General features: G+C 46.0%; 1 protein-coding gene across 2 annotated transcripts in view; it reads right to left on the bottom strand.

Moving 5' to 3' along the window:
- Nucleotides 1-11,940: 11,940 nt before the first annotated feature.
- Nucleotides 11,941-19,656, bottom strand: part of FRMD1 (FERM domain containing 1) — a 40,804-nt gene continuing 33,088 nt past the window's right edge. Inside the window, exons 10-14 of one of the 2 annotated variants that reach the window (XM_071431114.1) lie at nt 19,470-19,644; nt 18,270-18,605; nt 18,001-18,129; nt 17,202-17,281; nt 11,941-15,205 (exon numbers count right to left, since the gene is read on the bottom strand). In XM_071431114.1, coding sequence (XP_071287215.1) covers nt 14,918-15,205; nt 17,202-17,281; nt 18,001-18,129; nt 18,270-18,605; nt 19,470-19,644 — 1,008 coding nt within the window. In that variant the 3' untranslated portion in view covers nt 11,941-14,917. The remainder of the gene's footprint in view (nt 15,206-17,201; nt 17,282-18,000; nt 18,130-18,269; nt 18,606-19,469; nt 19,645-19,656) is intronic. The other variant, XM_071431120.1, reaches the window with a different exon arrangement.

The raw sequence follows: 19,656 nt of genomic DNA on the forward strand, positions 1-19,656 counted from the left end.
GATTAAAAAAGGATAACTACACAAATAAAACACCAAACACCAGCTTGTGATATGCTGTTTGTCACCTGCAAGAGGCTTTCACCTTTTTACACCAATGGTGAGACAACATCATGCAGGGTTTGTGAATGAAGGGACACTGGGAGGAGTTTCAAGAAGTTAAGCACTATTAGAGGTGAGAAGTAGGTCCAAGGTGAACAACTGGAATCAAGCAACATTTGATGTGTTCTGTGCACTAAATTATTGCTCAGCAGAGGCCTCAAGAGCCACTCTTAATTTTTTTTTCCACCAGCAATTACTCTGCCCCTAGACTGGGAGAGAGGTCATTGTTAGGTCACTCCAAGAAGGCTTAAATTGCAGTGGCCTGCCCCAAAAGCTGGAGTTTATAGTACTCCAAGTCACTTAACCTTCACAAGCACAAATATTTATCCAGAGATTATGTAGCGTACTACTATTGGAATTTCACCCTTGAATATATAACAGCTGCTGTGTTGCTTGCAGTGCTCTAGTGCTTAGAACATAAGTATTGAACCAGAAAGCTGTAATAACACTTGCTTTCCTAAATAATGTCATGAGGGTAAAAAAAGCCTTAACTTTACCTGATTCCAGCAGTAACAGAGGGGTAGAAAACAAATCTGGCCATGGGAGTTTAGGAAGCTGAGTGGTCAGTAAAACAATCTCAGGTGAAAGTGTCAGAGTGAGGAATGTCAGCCTGGTAAACAAAATGCAGGAGCAGCTTCAAGCTCACCTTAGTCTCTGGACAGCTGGGTTACTAAAGCAGCCTGGATTACAGCTCAAAGAGGGGTTAAGTAACAAGGGCTGATTCCACCAGTAGTTAAAAGCAAGTCCAAGTATTTTAAGGATTTGACATTTTTAAGTGTTACACAGAGGCACGACTTGCATGAGCTGTTCTTTCTTTTCTTTTTCTGAAAAACTGCCCTTCAAAACTTTGAATTTATTTATAATCTTTGTTGTAGGAGAAAAGCAGCAGTACTTATTATTGAAGCAGAGAAACAAACCACTCAAATACGAGCAAAAAGGTTAAGTTTCTACATTAATGTTAACTCTGCCAAACAGAGTATGCAGCATTCCCTACTCCTGTTTTCCTTGTCAGCATAGCATATCGCTCACTGTTTGACCTGCACAACAGAGTGTACAGGATATGCAGGGCACCAGGGTTAACATTTTGTTCTAACAACTTTCAGGTTTGGAATTTCCTGGGTTATAGAAATGTGATTGCTCAATCCCAGTGTCAGAAAGGAAGAAGGGTAAAAGTTGTAAGGGTGAAATGGCTTTACTCATGTGTCTAAGCTAAACTGCCTTCTGTCCCAAGAGTCACTCAGGCCTGCCAAAGGAGGATATTCAGACATGTAACTTATGTCTTGGGGAGCAAGCAAAACAGCATGTGCAAGGCCCTGTACTTCTTTGCTGTCATTTTTCAGTATTTAGATATTTCATGCTTTGAAATTACATCTGTTTTAGAAAAGCAGATCTGACAGATATTCACAGAGCTGACCTCGAGGTTTCCCTCGTTGACTAAAGCCTATCCTGATAAACCAGTCCTCACTGTCTAGGCACTGTCAAGCTGAAACACATACCAACACTGGGAGAAAGAAAAAAAAGTGATGTTTGAAAGAATTCTGAAATATCGAGATAGAAGGGCATAAGCACCAGGGAAAAGGTGGTTGTTCTTAAGAATGCCCATGTAGTCTACATGCTAAAACAGCTTTGCTCTCTTCAAGGGCAGGGGCATAACCAAATGAGAGTAAAAACAACATAGACCAGGAGAAGATCCTTTCAGTGAAGTCTGTGAGTGCATAATGCAGCATTCAGCTGGTGTCTTGGGGCACTGAAGCTGGAGTACTCTCAACCCTGCTTCAGAGAAGTCCCTGGGTCACTGTCTCAGAGTGCTGCTCAGTATAGAGGGGTGCTGTTTTCTGTCCATGATCCACATGCCTTGGTGGCAGTCAACATGTTAACCTTCCACTGCTGGGCTCTCATTGTCCTCCCCTGGGCCCTGACTTTCTCTTGTTTAATTTCAGTCGGTGCTCACCTATGTCACATCTCACACTGTCCCCTGGCTGGCCCTAGGAAACAGGCACACATCCACGTGATGCTGCAAGGCACCACAAACCCCAGCTACCCATGGGACCGGCCTTCAGGAGCTCCTCTTGAATTTATGCAGCTCCCTGTAGAGGAGCTGAGCAACTAATATCAGCAACAGTATCCAGAAATCTCCAACCCTTCCTCAAAGAGCCTGCCCACTGCAGAAACCACAGCAAACACAAGAGAATTTGCTCTCGTGAATACTTTTGGTACTCAGCATCCCGGTTTAGTGTCCAGGAGGCCAAGGAGCCAACGGTGTGAAGCCCAACCAGCACAGCACCTGCCTGGGAGGCTCAGGGTCCCACAGTCATGCAGATGTACCCCAGAGCACCTTATTTAAAAGTAGAAGCGGCTTCCACACTCCTAACCCATAGGCCAAGCATCCTCCCAGACAGTAGAAACTTTGGATCCAGTTCAAAGACAAATCTCTGAGCTCCTGTCTCTCCCAGTACATATGGATGCTCTGGCTTGAAGGTCATTTAGCAGATCTGGAGATGGAGCAAGGAAAATGGGACTCCACCAGAGCAATCCCCAAGTCCTAATAGAAGCAAGTGCTTGTTTAAGATAATATACACAGATAAGTGTACACGTAAACCTACACGAAGTTAGCAGAAATCTAGACTTACCTAGAATCACACAATGACCTTTAAAGTACAAGTCCAAAATCTGGCCCAAAAGTACAGTTTGGTGCCCACAGTTCTCTGTGGATTTATCATTACAGACTGAATTTATCAGCTGAGGTTGGTGTTTGGCCTTGCAGCCAAAAGAAACAGATTAACAGGACAGATCCACTTTCAGCAGTAACTCTGCCTCCATAGTCTAGCAAGGGAGTCCAGGCAAAGGGTTTAGAGCACCAGCTCTCAGTTTGCCACAGCCAGGGAAACTGATTGCACAAGGACTTAATCTTGAAGAACACACAACTGCTGTGGAGGGTTTTCACTTATGTTTTTCAGCCTTGAACCCTGCTGTGCCTGCCCAGCTCTGCAGTGCTGCTTCACGTACCTTTCAGCCTTTGCAAATCTGCCCCCAGCTCCCTTGCAGCAGCCAGCTTTCTGAACAGGGCAAGGCTGCATGAAATGAGGCAGAGCAAATCAAGCGGCACAGGACCAGGTCTTCACCAGTTCCCTCTGAAGATGTTTTACTTGGCACCTGCAAGATACATCTTTGTGCAGGGCAGTTCACCATATTTAGCTTTGAGTGCTAAACCCACACTGCAGTTCACAGCACTCTGCACCCCCTCCAGACAAGCCCTTAATCTTCCTCATCACCTAGGAACACTCTTTTTAGCAGAGCCCAAGGAAGCACTGTGATCTACCATTCCTTAAGAGAACTGCATATCATCATGGGGTTAAAACAAACCAGTAATCAAACCAGACAGTGCCTTTAGCCCACTCTTAAACAAAACCTTGACCTATGCTGACGTTTGAAAATTATATATTTAATTTCCATATGTGGCTTCGTGTTTTGGCAGCAGCCACACCACAAAGAGAGCCTGCTTTTAGCCCCGCTAGAAAAACCATAATCAGCATTGGAAGGTTCACAAAAATTTGTTATTAAATTGCTGATTCCATTTTATGAAGCACTTTTCCAAACCCTTGCAAAATGTGAGGAACAGGCAGAATGAAGCGGTTACTGGAGAAAGCTCTTGGCTCTTGCTGAGAAGAAACAGTCACAAGCTGATGGGCTTGCAATCCCTTCCAGCCAGGAGAAGCAGCAGCATCTGATCATGGAGGAGCAAACAGGCTCAGAATACAGGGATGCCAAAGGTTCTGCAGCCTTTCACAAAACCAACTTGGCATTTAAACAAGGACATTAACCATAGCCCTAGCCAGATCAAAATGCCACATATCATTTAATGGAGGGCACAGGGGGATCTAATTGAAGGACACAAGAGAGAAGAAACATTGTCTATCACTATTTTTGCCATCTTGTACAGCCACCTTTATCAAACCAGGTTTTATCTTGCGGTGCACCTTCCCCTTTTTATTTTGTTTATTTTTTAAAAAATCTAAGATTAAATTTGAGCCTTCTTGAATTCATGCACATATCTCATGAGATCAGCACATCTTATCCACAGACTTTCAGGCCTAAAGTTGCACCTCTGCTCATTTCCCTGGGGAACTTCAGTTAAGTCAAATTATCACCCCCTTCTTCTCCCAGCTTCATTTTTGCAAGTATCTCCTCCATCATGTATCCCTCTTACTCTTTCTGTTACATGAAATTGCTATCCTGCCTGGGATGAGTCAGTGCCCAGCAGTTCACTTAAAAGCAGCACCAGGAGTGTTTTCCTTTTCATTTTCCTCCGGACTTCTGTTCCTCTTCTACATAAAACAAGACAAAACAAATAAACCAAAGGCACCACCAACAAAAAAAACCCCCACCCCACTACTATAAAAAGTTTTGGAAGCCACACCAGAAGCTTTGAAGTTCCAAGAGACAGAAGATGATAGCTCCTCCCTCACTTCAGATGTCTGGGTAGCATGAGCCTCCTCCACCTCCTTGTGAGCATGCACACATACACAGAGACTTTGCCCACTACTGTCTCTGAGCTATTGTTTTAAATTATACAAGCTTCAGGAAAAGCACACAATTCAGAAATGGGAGCATTTTGAAGGGCAAAAAAACCTTTGCAGTCCCAGCTGCATGCTGCATATCATGAGCTCAGCTCCTGTGGCATACAGACAAAAGGCAGAAGAATTGGTGAATAACAAAAATGTTAAAACGTGCATTTGCATGGGGACATGGAGCAGAGGACAATAGGCAAGCTACCTGCACAGTCCCAGGAAGGATCCTGGTAAAGAAATCTTCCCAAGCTGCACAGCAGGGAAATGCAACACCTGGGGAAGCTGAGCACACAGGTACTGCTCCTGATCCTCACATCACCAGGACTGCACCCAGTCTGGTTGTGGACCTTGTATGAGCTTAGAAGTAACTACAGGTGTTACCTCAAGCCATATTCAGGCCAACAGAGCAGCTACTCTCTCCACTCATATTTCTCCATCCACCTCCTCTTACCGGAGGTGAGTACTCCTGCTGTGTCTCTCCTGAAGAGAGCCCTGCACTGCCATGGCATGGTGAGGTGGTCCCTCTGCAGAACATCCCTACCGAGCCAGGGAAGGGGCAGTGCCACTGAGGATGCCTCTGCCTGTTTGCAGGCAAGTCTGGTGCTGCATGAGGCAGGAACAACTGCCTTTGCCCAGGACATTGTTTTGGAGAGACCAGCCAAGCACAGAGGATCCCAACATCCCCAAATGCTCTGGGAGAGCCAGAGAAGGTTACACACTACAAGGCCAGGCATGGACAGCACACAGGAGTCCTGCTCTGGGCTACACAGCATTACTGTTACAGGGCAGTGTGGTGATGGGAAGCTTGAAGGCAAGGCAACCTCACCACAGACACAAGAAAGTAAAAGTATCCAGCCTCAAAAAAGGCCAGAGACTTCTGGACACCATCTACTTCCCAAAAAGAGTGAAAGGAAAAATGCCACAGAGTCCTGAAGGAGCTCTGATAAAGTAATGGCAGGCACGAGATAGTGGAGATGCCATGACACTGACTCATACAAATGTTGACTCACTGAAGTCCTGAAAACAACCCCAGCAGATCAGATTTCATTGGCACTTAGCACCACACAGCTGAGGTCCCATCCTCATTGCTGAGATTTTGCCAGATCCTGGCCAGAGTCTCAGCTTAGGCACCTGCTTTCGACAGAGCAGGTCTGAGAGCCCCCTAAAGAAGGGCTCCAGTGTCTCCCACCCACCCTCATCAAGTGGCACTGCCACCAGGTCAGTCCCTGTTGGTGTCCCACTGCTACATCCTGCTGTTGCCTTCACCCAGCTGCTCATGCTGCCAGGCATTTGTGGCCCACATCCAGACAGGGCTGCTCCCAGTTTGTACTCAGCAAATACAGCACAAGTGCCCTGAGAGAAGACACTGTTGGACAATTGACATGTTTGAGGCCAAGGTCCTCTGCAGCCCAAAAGACCAGGACTGCAGAGCTATTCTCACATGAGAATCCCAAACTCCAGGAAACACAAGAGCCACATAAGGGCAATCAGGAGTAAAATAGGCCCTGGCCTAATGATGCAGTGAACACAGAAGAGCTATCAAGGTCCTGCCAAGTTACTGCTGCCCTCACCCATGCCATTGCTGCCTGTAGTCCTTGCAAGTTATTCCTTACACCATCACATCCCAGGGAAGAGTCAGCAGTTTCACCATTTGGAAACACCAGATAGGAGGAAGGTAGAAACATTTTGCAGGACACATCCCAGCAACTAATATGACTGTTAGAGTAAACAACACTTGGAAAAGACTAGGAAGCAAACAAGCCCTACCCCATTACCCCAGCAAGTCTCTCCTTACTTCTCTCCTGGGCAGCTCATCCACAGGACCACAACAATGGAGCCTTCTGGTCACTTCTCCCAGAGCTTCTGCTGAGCCTTTCTCTCTTACTTGGCTGTTTGTCTCAGAAAGACAGCTGATTTCCTGTGCCTTGATTGCCTTTCTCTGGAGCACCCTCCTCCTGGACCTGCTACCAGCTGCAGCAAGTTAAACGCCTGAGCCACTAGGAACACTCTGTGGTCCCTGCTGTCAGGTGTAGGAGAGTGGCTTAGAAATGCCAGAAACCACTTCATGCTCCTCCACACCTGGGATGTCACCACTTCACTGTCCCTGCTGTCACCATGCCTTGTTGGGATTTCTGTTTTAAGCATTCATGCTGAAATGGGAAGAAATTGTACTTGGAGCTTTGTGGGCACCTGCTTGTAGTTAGAGAAGCAGCTCTGAGCTAAGGATGGCCTCGATGAAGCAGGGCCAGAGTGGTGGCACTAGCAGTCTGAGGCAGCAGTTTTGAGGAGTCTTTAAAGTTTGTTAATCTTAAAGATACTGGGTTGTCCAAAAGCTCAGCTGTGTCCTTGGGAAAAAGAAGTCTGTAAGAGCTCCTATCTGCCTCTTTTTCCTGAAAACAGGTTAAAGTTGACATTATGGCTGTGGAGCTCTCCCTAAGTTTGCTTAAGCTGCCCTATGTTTTTTAGTAGTAATGCTGAAAATTTTGGAGCTCAAATGGGTTTGTGTTGAAGCAGATTGGAAAGCAATGGTTGGTACCTGCTCTGTTATTTGCAGAGCACATGTTAAGCAAAGTCATACCCAGCTGCTCCCACAGCAAACCCTACTGCTCATCCCACTGCAAGATATGGCTATAGCTGAATGCCAGTGCTGCCAGCCAGGCTGGGCTGGGACAGGCTGGGGGCACAGCTGCTCCAGGGGAGCTGTCCCCACTCCCAGTCTCAAGGCATTGTGTAAGTGTGGGCTTGGATCTAGATGTTCCAAAACATACCTGTACTCAAGGCGGTCTATTGCCCTTCTGGCATGGGCCCCTTAAGCACTCCTATTGCCAGATTTTCCCTTCAGCCAGGTATGCTGCAAAGCATTCCTTGTTTTCCTTCTTACAAGCTGTAAGCCTTATGCAGAAGCATGATCCAGGGACCTGGGTTTCCAAAGAAAACCTAGAGCACTGCAACACCTGCACACATGTGGGGACAAAGTTGGCAATACCAACTCCATCCCCTGCCCCCAGGTGCCTTGCTGGCCTAAACGCATCCACTCTGGTGACTGGCACGTCCCTCCTGACCATCCCAAGAACAGAAGCTCCCAAAAATGCATCACATAATCCAATAGCACTTTATCATAGGAATTATGGGAGCCCTCTCTTCACATCTGACTAGAAATACCATAGGCAGAAAGTTTGCATTGGCCACAGGAAGGGCACATGGGCACAAAACCCTCCCTGATAGCAGTAGTGGTGCACTATGTGCACCAGAGGAGAGGAGTGGGACACTGCTGGTGTCACTGGTCCTGCAAACACAGAGGGTTTAAGGATCCACTTCAGGGGAGAATACAGGTAAAATCCAGGCTGGCTTCCCATGCCTCCCCCATACACCCAGAGAGCTATTTCACCCTAGAGATAAGGAGTGCAGCTCATAAGCCAGACAGGGAAGATTTCAATACCACTCTCAGAAACAACAATAAACTGCATGTCAGTCCTTATTTCCAGCAGTGGGTATCTCAGAACAGGGCAAAACCTCCTCCCTCTCATCCCCAGAAGTTACATATGGAGGAGAGAAAAGTACCTGGCTTCCTGCAGTGCAAGATTTTGCTCAGGAATCTCCATCCCAATAGCCAGAGCTCTTTTGAATGCCCTTGAGTTTGAGAGGGTGCAGAGGGGAGGGTAACCCCAAAGCCTGCACTGAGCAGAAAAGCAGGGAAGGGCTGCTTTGATACAACTCTTCCAGTCTGAAAGCCCTTGATCTGACAGACACCCATAGTCAAGGCTTCCTTTTTTACAAGGGTGGAGAACATGGATGTGGGAATTGGTCTCCATTGTGACAATTGTCAGCTCAGACTGTTTGTCATCTGGTTGTAGCAAAGGGGATGAATGCTTTCCGTGGCTGACACAAAATGATTTTTCCTACACTGAAAATGATTTTTCCTACATTTTTCCTACTGTTATTAAAGTGGTATTTTCCACACGGTGTCTTGAGACATAAGGCTGCAGATTGGAAAGCAGCATATACCATATTCAATTATCTCATTGCATATGAGAACGGCACTGATTGGAGAAAGAAAAACAAAGATTGGTATAAATTTATTTATGAGAGATTTAAAATAAAAATGTGATGTTTATATTTCCAGGAGTAAAAACAAAGCAGAATTTTAGAACACCACAGCTATGCTCCTCAATAAGCCATACTCAGCTGCCCCTGCAGACTGCCAAAAAGGATAAATATGATTTTTCATCATTACATCTCTGCAGTAGAACAACAGACTTCCCATGCAAGGCTTGCTACCTAGATCTTATTCTAGCAACTACAATCTCCTGCTTGCAGAGATAAAGTCAGGGTTCAGAAGGACAGATACAGCCAGTATGTGGCTGACTGGCAGCATGAAAATACAGCATGGCCATAGGCTGGAGTGTGCCGCCAAAAAAATGAGCTTCAGTGCCAACAAAGGAAGGACAGGAACTACTTTGAGCTGGGTTTACTTTATATAAAATGCTGTTTGGATGAGAGAAGTGAAACAAGACCCTTTCTATACATTTCTCCATCATCTCCTTGTTCCCTCCAGCCCATCCCTGCTGATCAAAGGCATTCTCGCTGACACCAGACTCACCCTGTCCTGCACTCCACTCCTGCTGAAGCCCTGCACCAGTCAGGGCTACCCAGGGTGTGCCATGTCAGGAGGGTGTTGTGCAAGAGGCACCTGTGCATGTCTTGCCAAGCTGTGGGCTCAGCCACCGTGCCAGCTGCCCCTAATCCAGATGGGCTGAAGGCAAGGACAGAAGGGCCCAGATGTGAACAGACAACAGCCCAACCCTAATATTCAGCTACCCAGGGGGCCATGGAGCCTGAGTTGGGAGGGTGGGCAAGTGATTGCAATGGCACTCAGATGTCATTAAAAATTCAGTATGGAATTAAAAATTCAGTACATCTGATTTCCTGGGTGCACCTAAGGGAAATACCCAGCGGTGCTGCTCTGACACTGCAGAGGTTCTGCAGAAAGGAAGCTCGGTCCAAGTCAGAGAGAAAAGGTGCTTCACTGAGTGGTGTTTGGGGCTCCCTCACACCCGTCCTGTCTCCCACCATGGCCATGTGTGTGACACACACAGAAGGCTCAGCACACACACACACCTCCATGCTGTCCCAGCTACAGCATCTCAGGGTGCAGCTCCTGGGCCTCTGGGACTTCTCATCCCATTAAACCCATCTGCCTTTCTTAAACCAACTTGTCAGAGGGAGGGAAGGTTCTGAACTTGTATCAGCGTTTCACGGCTATATTATGCCCGGCCAAGGGTTACCAGAGGCGAAAGGGCATCAGCTTTCTCCCCAGTGCAGTTTGGGTACACATCCCTCCTTGCAGGAGCTGGACCCCCGAAACCTGTAACCACTCCACAGGCTTTGTGCGGCATTCAGTGAGGAATGGCCACCGCTGGCTTTGGCTCTGCTCACTCAAGTTGCGATCACCCTGGGCTGTACTGTCCCAAGGGAAACGGTCAGCCTGCACCCCGCAGAATGCTGACAGAAGCTGCCCGAGGGGAATCGGCACCACTTGGCTGGAGGCCCCGGCCCCGGCCCGGCCCTGAGGCCGCCGCGCTCCTTGGGCGCCCCCGCGCGGCCCGGCCCGGCCCTGCCTCACACCCCGGCCCGGCCCTGCCTCACACCCCGGCCGCACACCCGGCCCGGCCCGGCTCGGCCCGGCCGCCGCGTTGCCCCATGGATGGCGTGCCGCTGCCGCCACGGGCCGGGCAGAACCGCCAGGGGACACGATGTGTCCCTCCCTCCTTCTCACGCCACAACTGGTGGGCGTCCAGGAGAGACATGAAGGCAGGAGCCAGGCCTTGGGCAGAACGAGCTCGCGAATACGCTCCAAGAAAGGGGAGGCATCATAGCAGGAGCTCCGAGGTGGAGGCAGAGCAGACGAGGGCGGGGATGAGGGAAGAGAGCTGCCACGAGAAGCCTGGGCAAAGTAACTAGGAGCCACCTGACCCAGACAGAGGAAGCACCTTGCTGGGGAACAAGGAGCTACAGCTTTACAGTGAGAGGCTTTAGGACTTGCTCAAAAATGTGCAGACTTTTAAAATACGGTATCAGCCTCCAGTGACTCAGAATTTGCTGCCAAGAAATCCATTGAAGAACTGCTCTCAGCTCACCCAAAACACCTGGGTTGTTTTACCCATCAGCTTTACCACACACCTTCAGGCCTTACCTCCGTACAGCTCCCACAGGTGGCATGCCTCAAAACAGATGCAGAGAAGTAACCACATTGTCCCCATCCCACACTGCAGCACTTGACTGAACCCATACAGCATTTGCTGGTACCACGAGAAGCCCCACCTTCTGAGACAGACTCCTTGGTCAGCAGGACTCCACCCTAGAGGGCAAGAGTGCTATTACTTGCCAAACAACAAAACAAAGAGAAGTGACCATGTCCTTCAAATTTGAGTGACCTGATGTCGATCTGTTACTTAGTTTTATCTCCATACAAAGCTTCATGTGCAATCAAATCCCCCTTTCCCAGCATCCCCAAGCCAAAGTTGGATGAGTTTCCAAAGTCCTTGAAAATTTGTGTATTGGAAACATAGCAGGTACTGGACAAAAATATGAAGTACAAGAAAGGAAATATGAAGAATAGAGGCAATACTACCCTACCAAAGTATATAAAAAGTAATTTTTTTCCAGAGAAAATGAAAAAAAAAAAACAAAAAACCCACATTCATAAGAGGCTCTCAGTGAGCAAGCTTCTTCAAGAAGAGATCCAGATAGCTCTGCAGCACTCCTTCATAGATTTATGACCCAAAGAAACCTTTCTTTTATCCATGCCAGACTCCAGGCCAGCAGGTTAGGTGACTCTGGTGGAGTACTCTTCAGCAGCCCTTTGCATCCTGTGGGCTGGCAGTTGTCCTTGGATGCAGCCCCTGGAGGATGCTGACAGGATCTCTCTACCTCCTCGGGAGTTCACGCTTGGTTTTCTTGACTAACCACCAGGAGCAGCTTAACTTGTCTCTTCGGTCAGATTCAGCCCCCTTGAGTGTCCTGCTGACTCCAACCTGCTCAGCTGTGTCTTAATACCTGACAAAGGTACCCTTTGGCATTGTGCTACTGAGAATAGCAAGGAGGAACAGGAGTTGTTCCAGTGACTGCAGTGCCTCTGGGTTTGTCATCACAAGCTGAGCTCGTATGGATTAGTCTGGCAGCAAATTAATTTCCACAACCCATCTCAAATGGAAGACACAGTCTTCCTTGGACACAAAAATAGCCACACATTTACCTTTTTTCTATCCATTCTTTATTGCAGGTGTATATATAATTATTTATGTTTTATTTTAAACAAGAAAATCCTTTCATGGAAAGGAGAAACTTTTACCATTAAAATAGAGTGAATATAACACGAGTATTTTACAAATATGTACAAATATTGGCAGCTAGTTTCTAACATCAGCTGATAAATGCTTACACACTAACGTCTACCAAACTATCAAACCCAAAAATAAGAGATCTTCTAAATCCAAACAAAAAATAAATGTATTACTAGCAGAAACAAGTGGATTTTTTTTTAATATGAATACAAAAGTTGCATAATAGATATTCACAGTGCTCATAAGATACTGATTCATTCTCAGTCTATACACAAAGTGTCTGGTCTCCCCTTCATATGCATACATCACTTACAGTACTGGAGGGAGCTGCACAGACCACAGAGAGAAGACAGTCAGACCTGTAGAGTTTGCCTTCCCTACCAACCATGAATAAATACAAGAACTCCTCAGGAATGTACAAGGCAGTGGATGCTCATGCAAGAGTCAGTTACGCTGTTTTCAGGCATTGGTGCATTTTGTAACCAGCAGCAGCAGGATTACAGGATTACAGTGCTTCACCAAATCCTTTGGATGCCTGCTAACTGCAAAACCAGAACAGTGAGCTGCCTGGTGGTAATAAACACTTCTGTGATGTGGTTAGGCTGAAGCAGATAAGGATGTGATTGTCTTTGAGAGAAGTGTGCACATGGTGCACACACATTTTATGACCCTTTTCCAAACAACTATACCCACTGAATTTTGACCTTTTTTCCTGTTAACAACCATTCCCAGAACCACAAATAACTGTACATCTACATGGGTGGGAGAGCAACAGGTTAGTGGGGCCCTCACTCCAGACCTCCCTCTCATGTTTTTCATGGACAGGCACTGCTGCAGTAAGAGCCATCCCTCCAGCTCTGTGGTGGCTGGAAGAGCAAGGCTCCTGCATTGCTGCAAGGCTGCTGCCTGCTGTACAGCCACTGGCCTCCTGGATCCTGGCCATGCCCATCTCCTGTGGCTTATGGCCAAACAGGACCCAGGTAACAGGGAGTGACTGACAGAGGGAGGCTTGGCTGGACTGTTCAAGAGCAGCCAACCAGATTTCCTTTACCCATTTAGATCCATTTAGAAGAATTTATTTTGGATGCAGTAAACATACCTCAAGTACTTTGCAAAGGCATTTTGGCTTTGTTTGGAACAAAGGAAAAGAGGCTACAGTGAACACACAGCTCCTAACTGTTCATTACAACAAGAAAGAACAGTGTGATCAAAGAGGGCACAGTCAATTAAGTCATGGCTACAGTGCACACAGCTTGGGTTTGGTGCTGGATTCATCTCAGAGGATGTAGAGCAGCTGGTCCCACTTCAGTGAATGCAGATGCACTTGCATGGCCTGTCTCTACATGGCATTCACACACAAGTAGCAAGATGATGGACTTCAAGGATTTGCTATTTAATGACTTACAGGAATGCAATTTACCTGACAACTACTGAGCTTGCCCACCATCAAAGCAGCAGCTCAAACCTTTCTTGTCATAGTCTGGCTTCCTTTCTTTCCTGAATAAGGCTATCTTCAGCTTTTGATGACCAACACTGCACAACACACACTTCCCCAGCCAGCAGAACAGTATTCCTTTCCTTCTAGTTTGCCAGAACACACCTAGATGGCTGTGAAAAGCTGGGCACAAAGCTGGGCCTTCAAGTACAAGCTTCCCAATGCTGGCAATTGATGAGGGGAGGAAACCAAACACATATTCATTTGCATGTAACAAGGTAGCATGATGTTTTCCACACCAAATGCTTGAATGAAACAGCATAATTATGATTATTTCCCTAGTGAGAGCCAGCACAGCCAGATCCACCACTCTCAAGATCACCAAAACAAGTACCCTTGGTCTGGCACACAAACACCCTACACCTGCACCATCATCAGCCCTGCAGCACCACACACACATATTTGCATGACCTATCCATGACGAAGTCGGACACAGTCACTCTGTCTGTCCTTGCAAGGTGACTTTCTCCAATCCTTACTTGCCTCCTAAGCAGAAGGGGAAAAAAAATCTAAGGAACAGATTTATTAAAAACAAATAAAAGAACAGCATTAAAGTATGAATCAATGTAAGGGGTGATCATGCCTGGACAAATTCTCCAGTCACACTCCTCTTTTCAAAAGCCTGTCAATTAATGCTCTTGCCCTCTGTACTCTCAGAAGCAGCCAAGTCATTTGCTTTATCTCCTCCCTATCTCCCCAAGGATATAATGCCAATCTGCATCACAGCAGTGGTAGACAGCTGACAGTCAGCTCCATTTGTTGCAATTAAAAAAAAAAAAAAGACCACACGTTTTATTTGGCTGGATGCTTACAACAAAATAACAACAACAAAAGAAGAAGAAACTCCTGGCAGAGCAGGTCTTGCTCCCAGTGCAGTGAATAAGCAACTTGTGTTCATTACAACTGAAACAGGCCAGACACTTCCATACACAGCCCTCCAAATGTGCTTAGAGTATATCCTGGCCTGACAGCTGTTGGCAATGTTGCAGCAGCACAAACTGAAGACAAACTATTTGTACACTAAAATTAAGAAACATGGACCACAAGAGAAAGGCAGGAACATGACAAAGATTAAATTTCTGATTAGTCCATTTAGACAAAGTTTGCTTTACTAGCTCAGTGTCAGTTTTGGTCCACTGTTTTTTGGTTTTTACGTTGGTTGTGTCCCTTCCAAGGGTGCAGGCCACTTCCACTTTCTGCTCAGACAGACACTACCAATGCCAGTGTTAAGTGCTACACTCCATTTGATCTGCCCTGTAGCCAGCTCTGCAGAAGTGATGCCAATTACTGATACGGAGCTGAATAACAAAGCCGCTCACCGTCTCCTGCAAGAACCAGAGTGACATCACACGTTAATGAGGTATATATTGCCATGATGAGCTGTTTCCTGGTATGGAAGAGCTCCAATCTCATTACACCACAAACTCCTCTGGGAGCTGGTCCTCTCCCAGAAGATCCAAGGAGAGGCAGTTCATGGATCGCTTCCCGTAAAGGGCAGACTTGGTTTTGCAGTCCGCTGTGGAATAGACGCAGCCGTAGACAGACAGCTTGTCCTCGAGGCTGCAGCCGAAGGTGTAGCTGTGGGACGTGTCTGAAGACAGCGTGGCACTTAGCGATGGGTGCCGGCGCTTGTACAAGCGGATGTCATCCAAACTCTGGCTGTGCTGCTCCATGCAGCTCCAGCTTTTGGGTGATCTGACCTGCCAGTTCAGCAAGACACACGTGAATAAAAACAATGAGCTCAGACGGAGCCTAAGGATTCTGCCTATGCATGCCAAAAATTTCTCAAAGTTGTTCTTCCCCACTTTCAAAAGAGCCCCACCAGCCTTCTGAAGGATGTTGGCTTAAACAAGGAGCTGTACAATTCAGAAATTACAAGTGCATTAAGCTGCCATGCCATGTTGAGCTGGATCCTGATCTGTCTGCCCTGTGTCCTCAAGTGTCCAGTACAATGGATGAAACACTTGACAGATACTGACACCTGAATGACCTCACACTTCTTGGCAGACCCAAGAAGTTGTCCTCAAATGGATGAAGTGCACTTAACAAAAAACTACCCCAAGTGCTCAAACACAAAGTCTAATGAGCTGAAAGGAAGGTTCAGAAGGCAACCATGCAAACTAATGGGTTACAGTGTCCAGTAATTGCCACAAACAGTTTCATCTACATAACACTGTTCCATAAAGAGTAGCAACAAATCAGCAGTAATTCCCAGAGGCACCATCTTGCTACACAAGCCTCTGTGAAGGAATTATTGACCATTTGAGAGTATTTCCAGCTTCAACACTTGTATTTTTTTCTTGCTCTGCCTCTTTAATAATCACCTGTTAAATGCTAACATTAAGGCTAATTTCAAGAATATAATTTTGAAACCAAGACACTTCTGTTGGCACCACAGAAAACTTTCTCCCAGTATAATTTCTCTCACTGCCATGGGAGGGGAATTAAAAAACTACCCTGAGGAAATCCTGTTCTGGCTCAGCTGTACTCCCAGAAACAGGAATATGTTGCACTGTCTGGTCAATGCTAATGAAACCCTGCAGCATTTAGTTACATGGCTTGTAAGGAATATTTTGATAGTTTTCTAAGGAGCCACCAAGTATGTGATGCACTAAAGTGGCAGCCAGGTCTTTGCAATCATATAGACAGTCCTAACACTCCTGTATAAAACAGATGTCTCATGATCATTTAACAGCGTAAGCATGATACAGCAGTAACTTTAAAAACATTACTGCTTTAAGCAAGATGCCCACTTCCAGCCATGAGCTCTTAAGTCTTCCACTCCAATAGAGGAATAAATTCATTATGATTTGTACTGTATGGTCTTTAGCTTCTGCTCAAGTCTCCTACAGCACTTTATGGACTATTTTGCTAATAAATGAAAATTTCTTATCATTTTTGACTGGGTTTAGAAAGAAACATGGAAAATTACAAACGAAGTCCTAAGAAGTGACTGAAAACCTTGTTAAGAGTTTTAGAATTTTCTCAGCAGATAAGGTAATTTTGGATTAAGAGGGAAGAAAGGGTAGAGGTGCTTTTTTGGGACTTTTGTTTTGTTTGGTTGGGTTTTTTCAAAAACCACATTTTTACCCCAGTGAGTACAGCAATATTTAGAAAAGAAGTCTTAAAAAGACATTTTAATGAGCTTCTTCCAAATATATCTTCTTCTCTGACGTACTTTACCATATATAGTTTCCCTTTCTCAAGTGTTTGGTGAAAAGAAAATCTTGACAACAAAGACTTCCGTACACACAGACTATAATCACACAAATGATATAACAACTAGAGCTTGAGCATCTGGTTTTGCTCTGATGTAAGCTACTTCTGGCTTCAAGATGATCAAGTTTGCAACTCACATCCAAACTGCATAGATGGTTTTTGCTCTGTATTGCACCGAAAATTTTGATGTGGTTGATCTTCCATGTCTCATCCAGAAGACTAAGGTAGATAATAACTGGTTTGCATGATCTCCCTGCTGATTGCTCCAAACCTTTCTATACTATTCTGACCCCAAATGCTGCTCTTATCCTATTCCTGAGAGAAGTAGCTGACCAGCAGCTGGTTTTGATTACATCATGTAAAATTCAGTCAAATCCAAACTAATCCATGTGTCCTGATTTACAGCTGACTTCATTACACTGGACCTCGGTTCAATGCCCACACACAGACCATCCTGCTGAGCAACCTCTCCCTTACCTGGTGAAGGGATTCCACACTTTGTCCTCTCATTTTGATTAGTGTGACTTGCACCACGGACAAAGATTCCTGATTTATAGCTGCAAAGGAGAAGCAGGAAGTGAAAAGCATTGCAAGTTTGAGGTTTTGTGGGCAATAGAAAAGGGAAGTTGTTCTCACAGGTCACATTCAAACAGTGTCCTCTTAAGACAAATATACATCATTAAGCACCCTCAATGCTCCAGGAGTTTTGCTCCTAAGTACTCATTTTTGGCTCTAAAGATCAACATTTGAAAACTTTCACGGAAACAGTTTCTTGCCAACTTGTCCCATTTTTTCACCCTTCTTGCTTTCCTATAAAGGCTGTATATATTAAGGCCAGACAGCTCTTGCATAACCCTGTTGCCTAGCATTCCCTGTATCACAAGCCACAAAACTTTACCTAAGAATTCCTGTGACCATCCCATTATTCTGTGGTTGAGCCCCTTGGCTGTTTTGTGGCATACAAGATATTAAAGCATATTCCTTCCCTACAAAAGGTTTACCTCAATTATCTTTTTGTCATTAACTGAATATAAGCTTGGCACATTTAGAGAAGGGAGACTTTGAGGAGCACAGAGGAGAGCAGCACTGTACATACAGTACAGAATGCTGGCCTGTAAACTCTAGATGAGCTGCCTGCAAATCCTGTTGCAGTAGGGCAGTAAATAGCACTGGCAGCTGTTTAGAAGGAGATAAGAGTTTTTGTAGATCCCTCAGATCATGCCTGTTGCTAGAGCCTTAAAGAACAGCATTGAGCAGCAGCAGAAAGCCATCTCACCTTGGCAGCTAGCAGCATCTAGAGGCAGGGATTCAACAGATTCTCCCACAGTGGCCTCCTCTAACTGGTCTCCCTCTAAAGGCTCATCTACAGGCATCTCCTCTGGCTCATCTACTGCCAGCTCAAGCTCTAGGAGGAAGAGAGCAGCAGGAGAATGGTTAGCATTACACTTGTGCTCCAAGCTGCTGTACAGTCTCTTATTTCCTGCTCTCCTGCAGGAGAAGACAAAAGTTGGCTTAGAAGTTGCTCCACATGTCCAAATTCTTTACCATCATCCTGAGCGTCATCTTCAGCCCGCCCTTTGCTGCCACTGTCAATGCCAGAGCTCCCGTAGCTGATGGTTGAGCTGCAGGATTGCTCTTTCCTATGCACACGGTCAATGCCGAAGGGCTCATCCACCGACATTTCCACGGACACGCGGTGCCTGGAGTCAGCCTCGATGCCCGAGGTGTGGGAGCTGCCGTGACTCCCAGTGGACTGGCGCGAGAGGCGGTTATCCCTGCGGCTGCCCCCGCTGCTCCCGCTGCCACGGGAGTTCTTGTCACATGGGTCCAGGTCCATGTCCAGAGTGTCACTGATATAGGACTCCCGGTAGCGCTTCTTCTCTGAGAGAGAAACCAGTGAGAACTTTAAGGAAGGGTAACAAAATATATTCAGGAAGTTCTGTTGGCATCAGCCAACAACTAAGAAACAACCGCTGCAGCTACTGAACAAATACAGGGACAGCTTTGTATTTTTTTTTGCTCAACAGATATATACTCAGGTAATTGTAAAAGAATTACTCATACTTGAAGTAAACCCAGCATCTCCTAAATTAGAACAGGCAGGTAGAGGCAGTTATAATACAGAAAACAGTAGGTTTCAGAGTGATGGTCAATAATAATAAAGCAAAACAAAAGCAAACAAAAAAAGGGAATTACCTAGTAAAATTTGGTGCTCAATCTTTAAAATCAGATGTGCTGATTGGTTCTTGAAATACCCGCCACTACGCTAAGTCAGCTAAGAACAAGATTTCTGTGGCTGGTATTTAGTACTGATTTATTATTTCTCCCATGGCATGTATGTGCTGAGGGTGGTTGAGAAATCTGTGACACTAACAGACACAAAACAATCGAGGGCTTTTTGCCTACAGGCACTTGATCAGTGAGCCTTTCTACAGGTGACTGGCACATGCCACTGGTTGCACCCACACTGCTCAAGGCCACTGCTGTAACCCCACTGAAGGGAAAGACAGAAACCACTTGAGAGGTGATATCACAAAACAACTTTCTGATCACAGTCAACAATGTGGGAGCCACAATTACTTCTTAGGAATGGACTTGAAAGGTACCTAACACCTCTGCTTCTACCACTGACTCCCCAATAAGGCAGAAACACCATTAATTAGATGAGAGTAGGCATCATGAAACAACAGAAGAGACTAACACACTGTACTCTTACTAAACTCACTTGGGTGTTCCCTAACATACCTTCAGCCTCCTCCAGTTTTTGGATCTGCTTCAAAACTGGCTGAATATTCAGAAAGAGCCGGTGGCTGTTGCTGAGTAGCTGCAGCAAATGGCGTGACCTGAAGGGGCAACCCGTGTAGTAAACCAGTTTCCGTGCAGAGGGCAAACCATCTGGCTGGATTTCAAATTTTTTCCCCTGCACAAAGAG

The sequence above is a fragment of the Agelaius tricolor genome, unplaced genomic scaffold, assembly GCF_023055355.1.
Source record: "Agelaius tricolor isolate 1412-34295 unplaced genomic scaffold, bAgeTri1.0.p SCAF_1, whole genome shotgun sequence".
Classification (NCBI taxonomy): Eukaryota; Metazoa; Chordata; class Aves; order Passeriformes; family Icteridae; genus Agelaius; species Agelaius tricolor.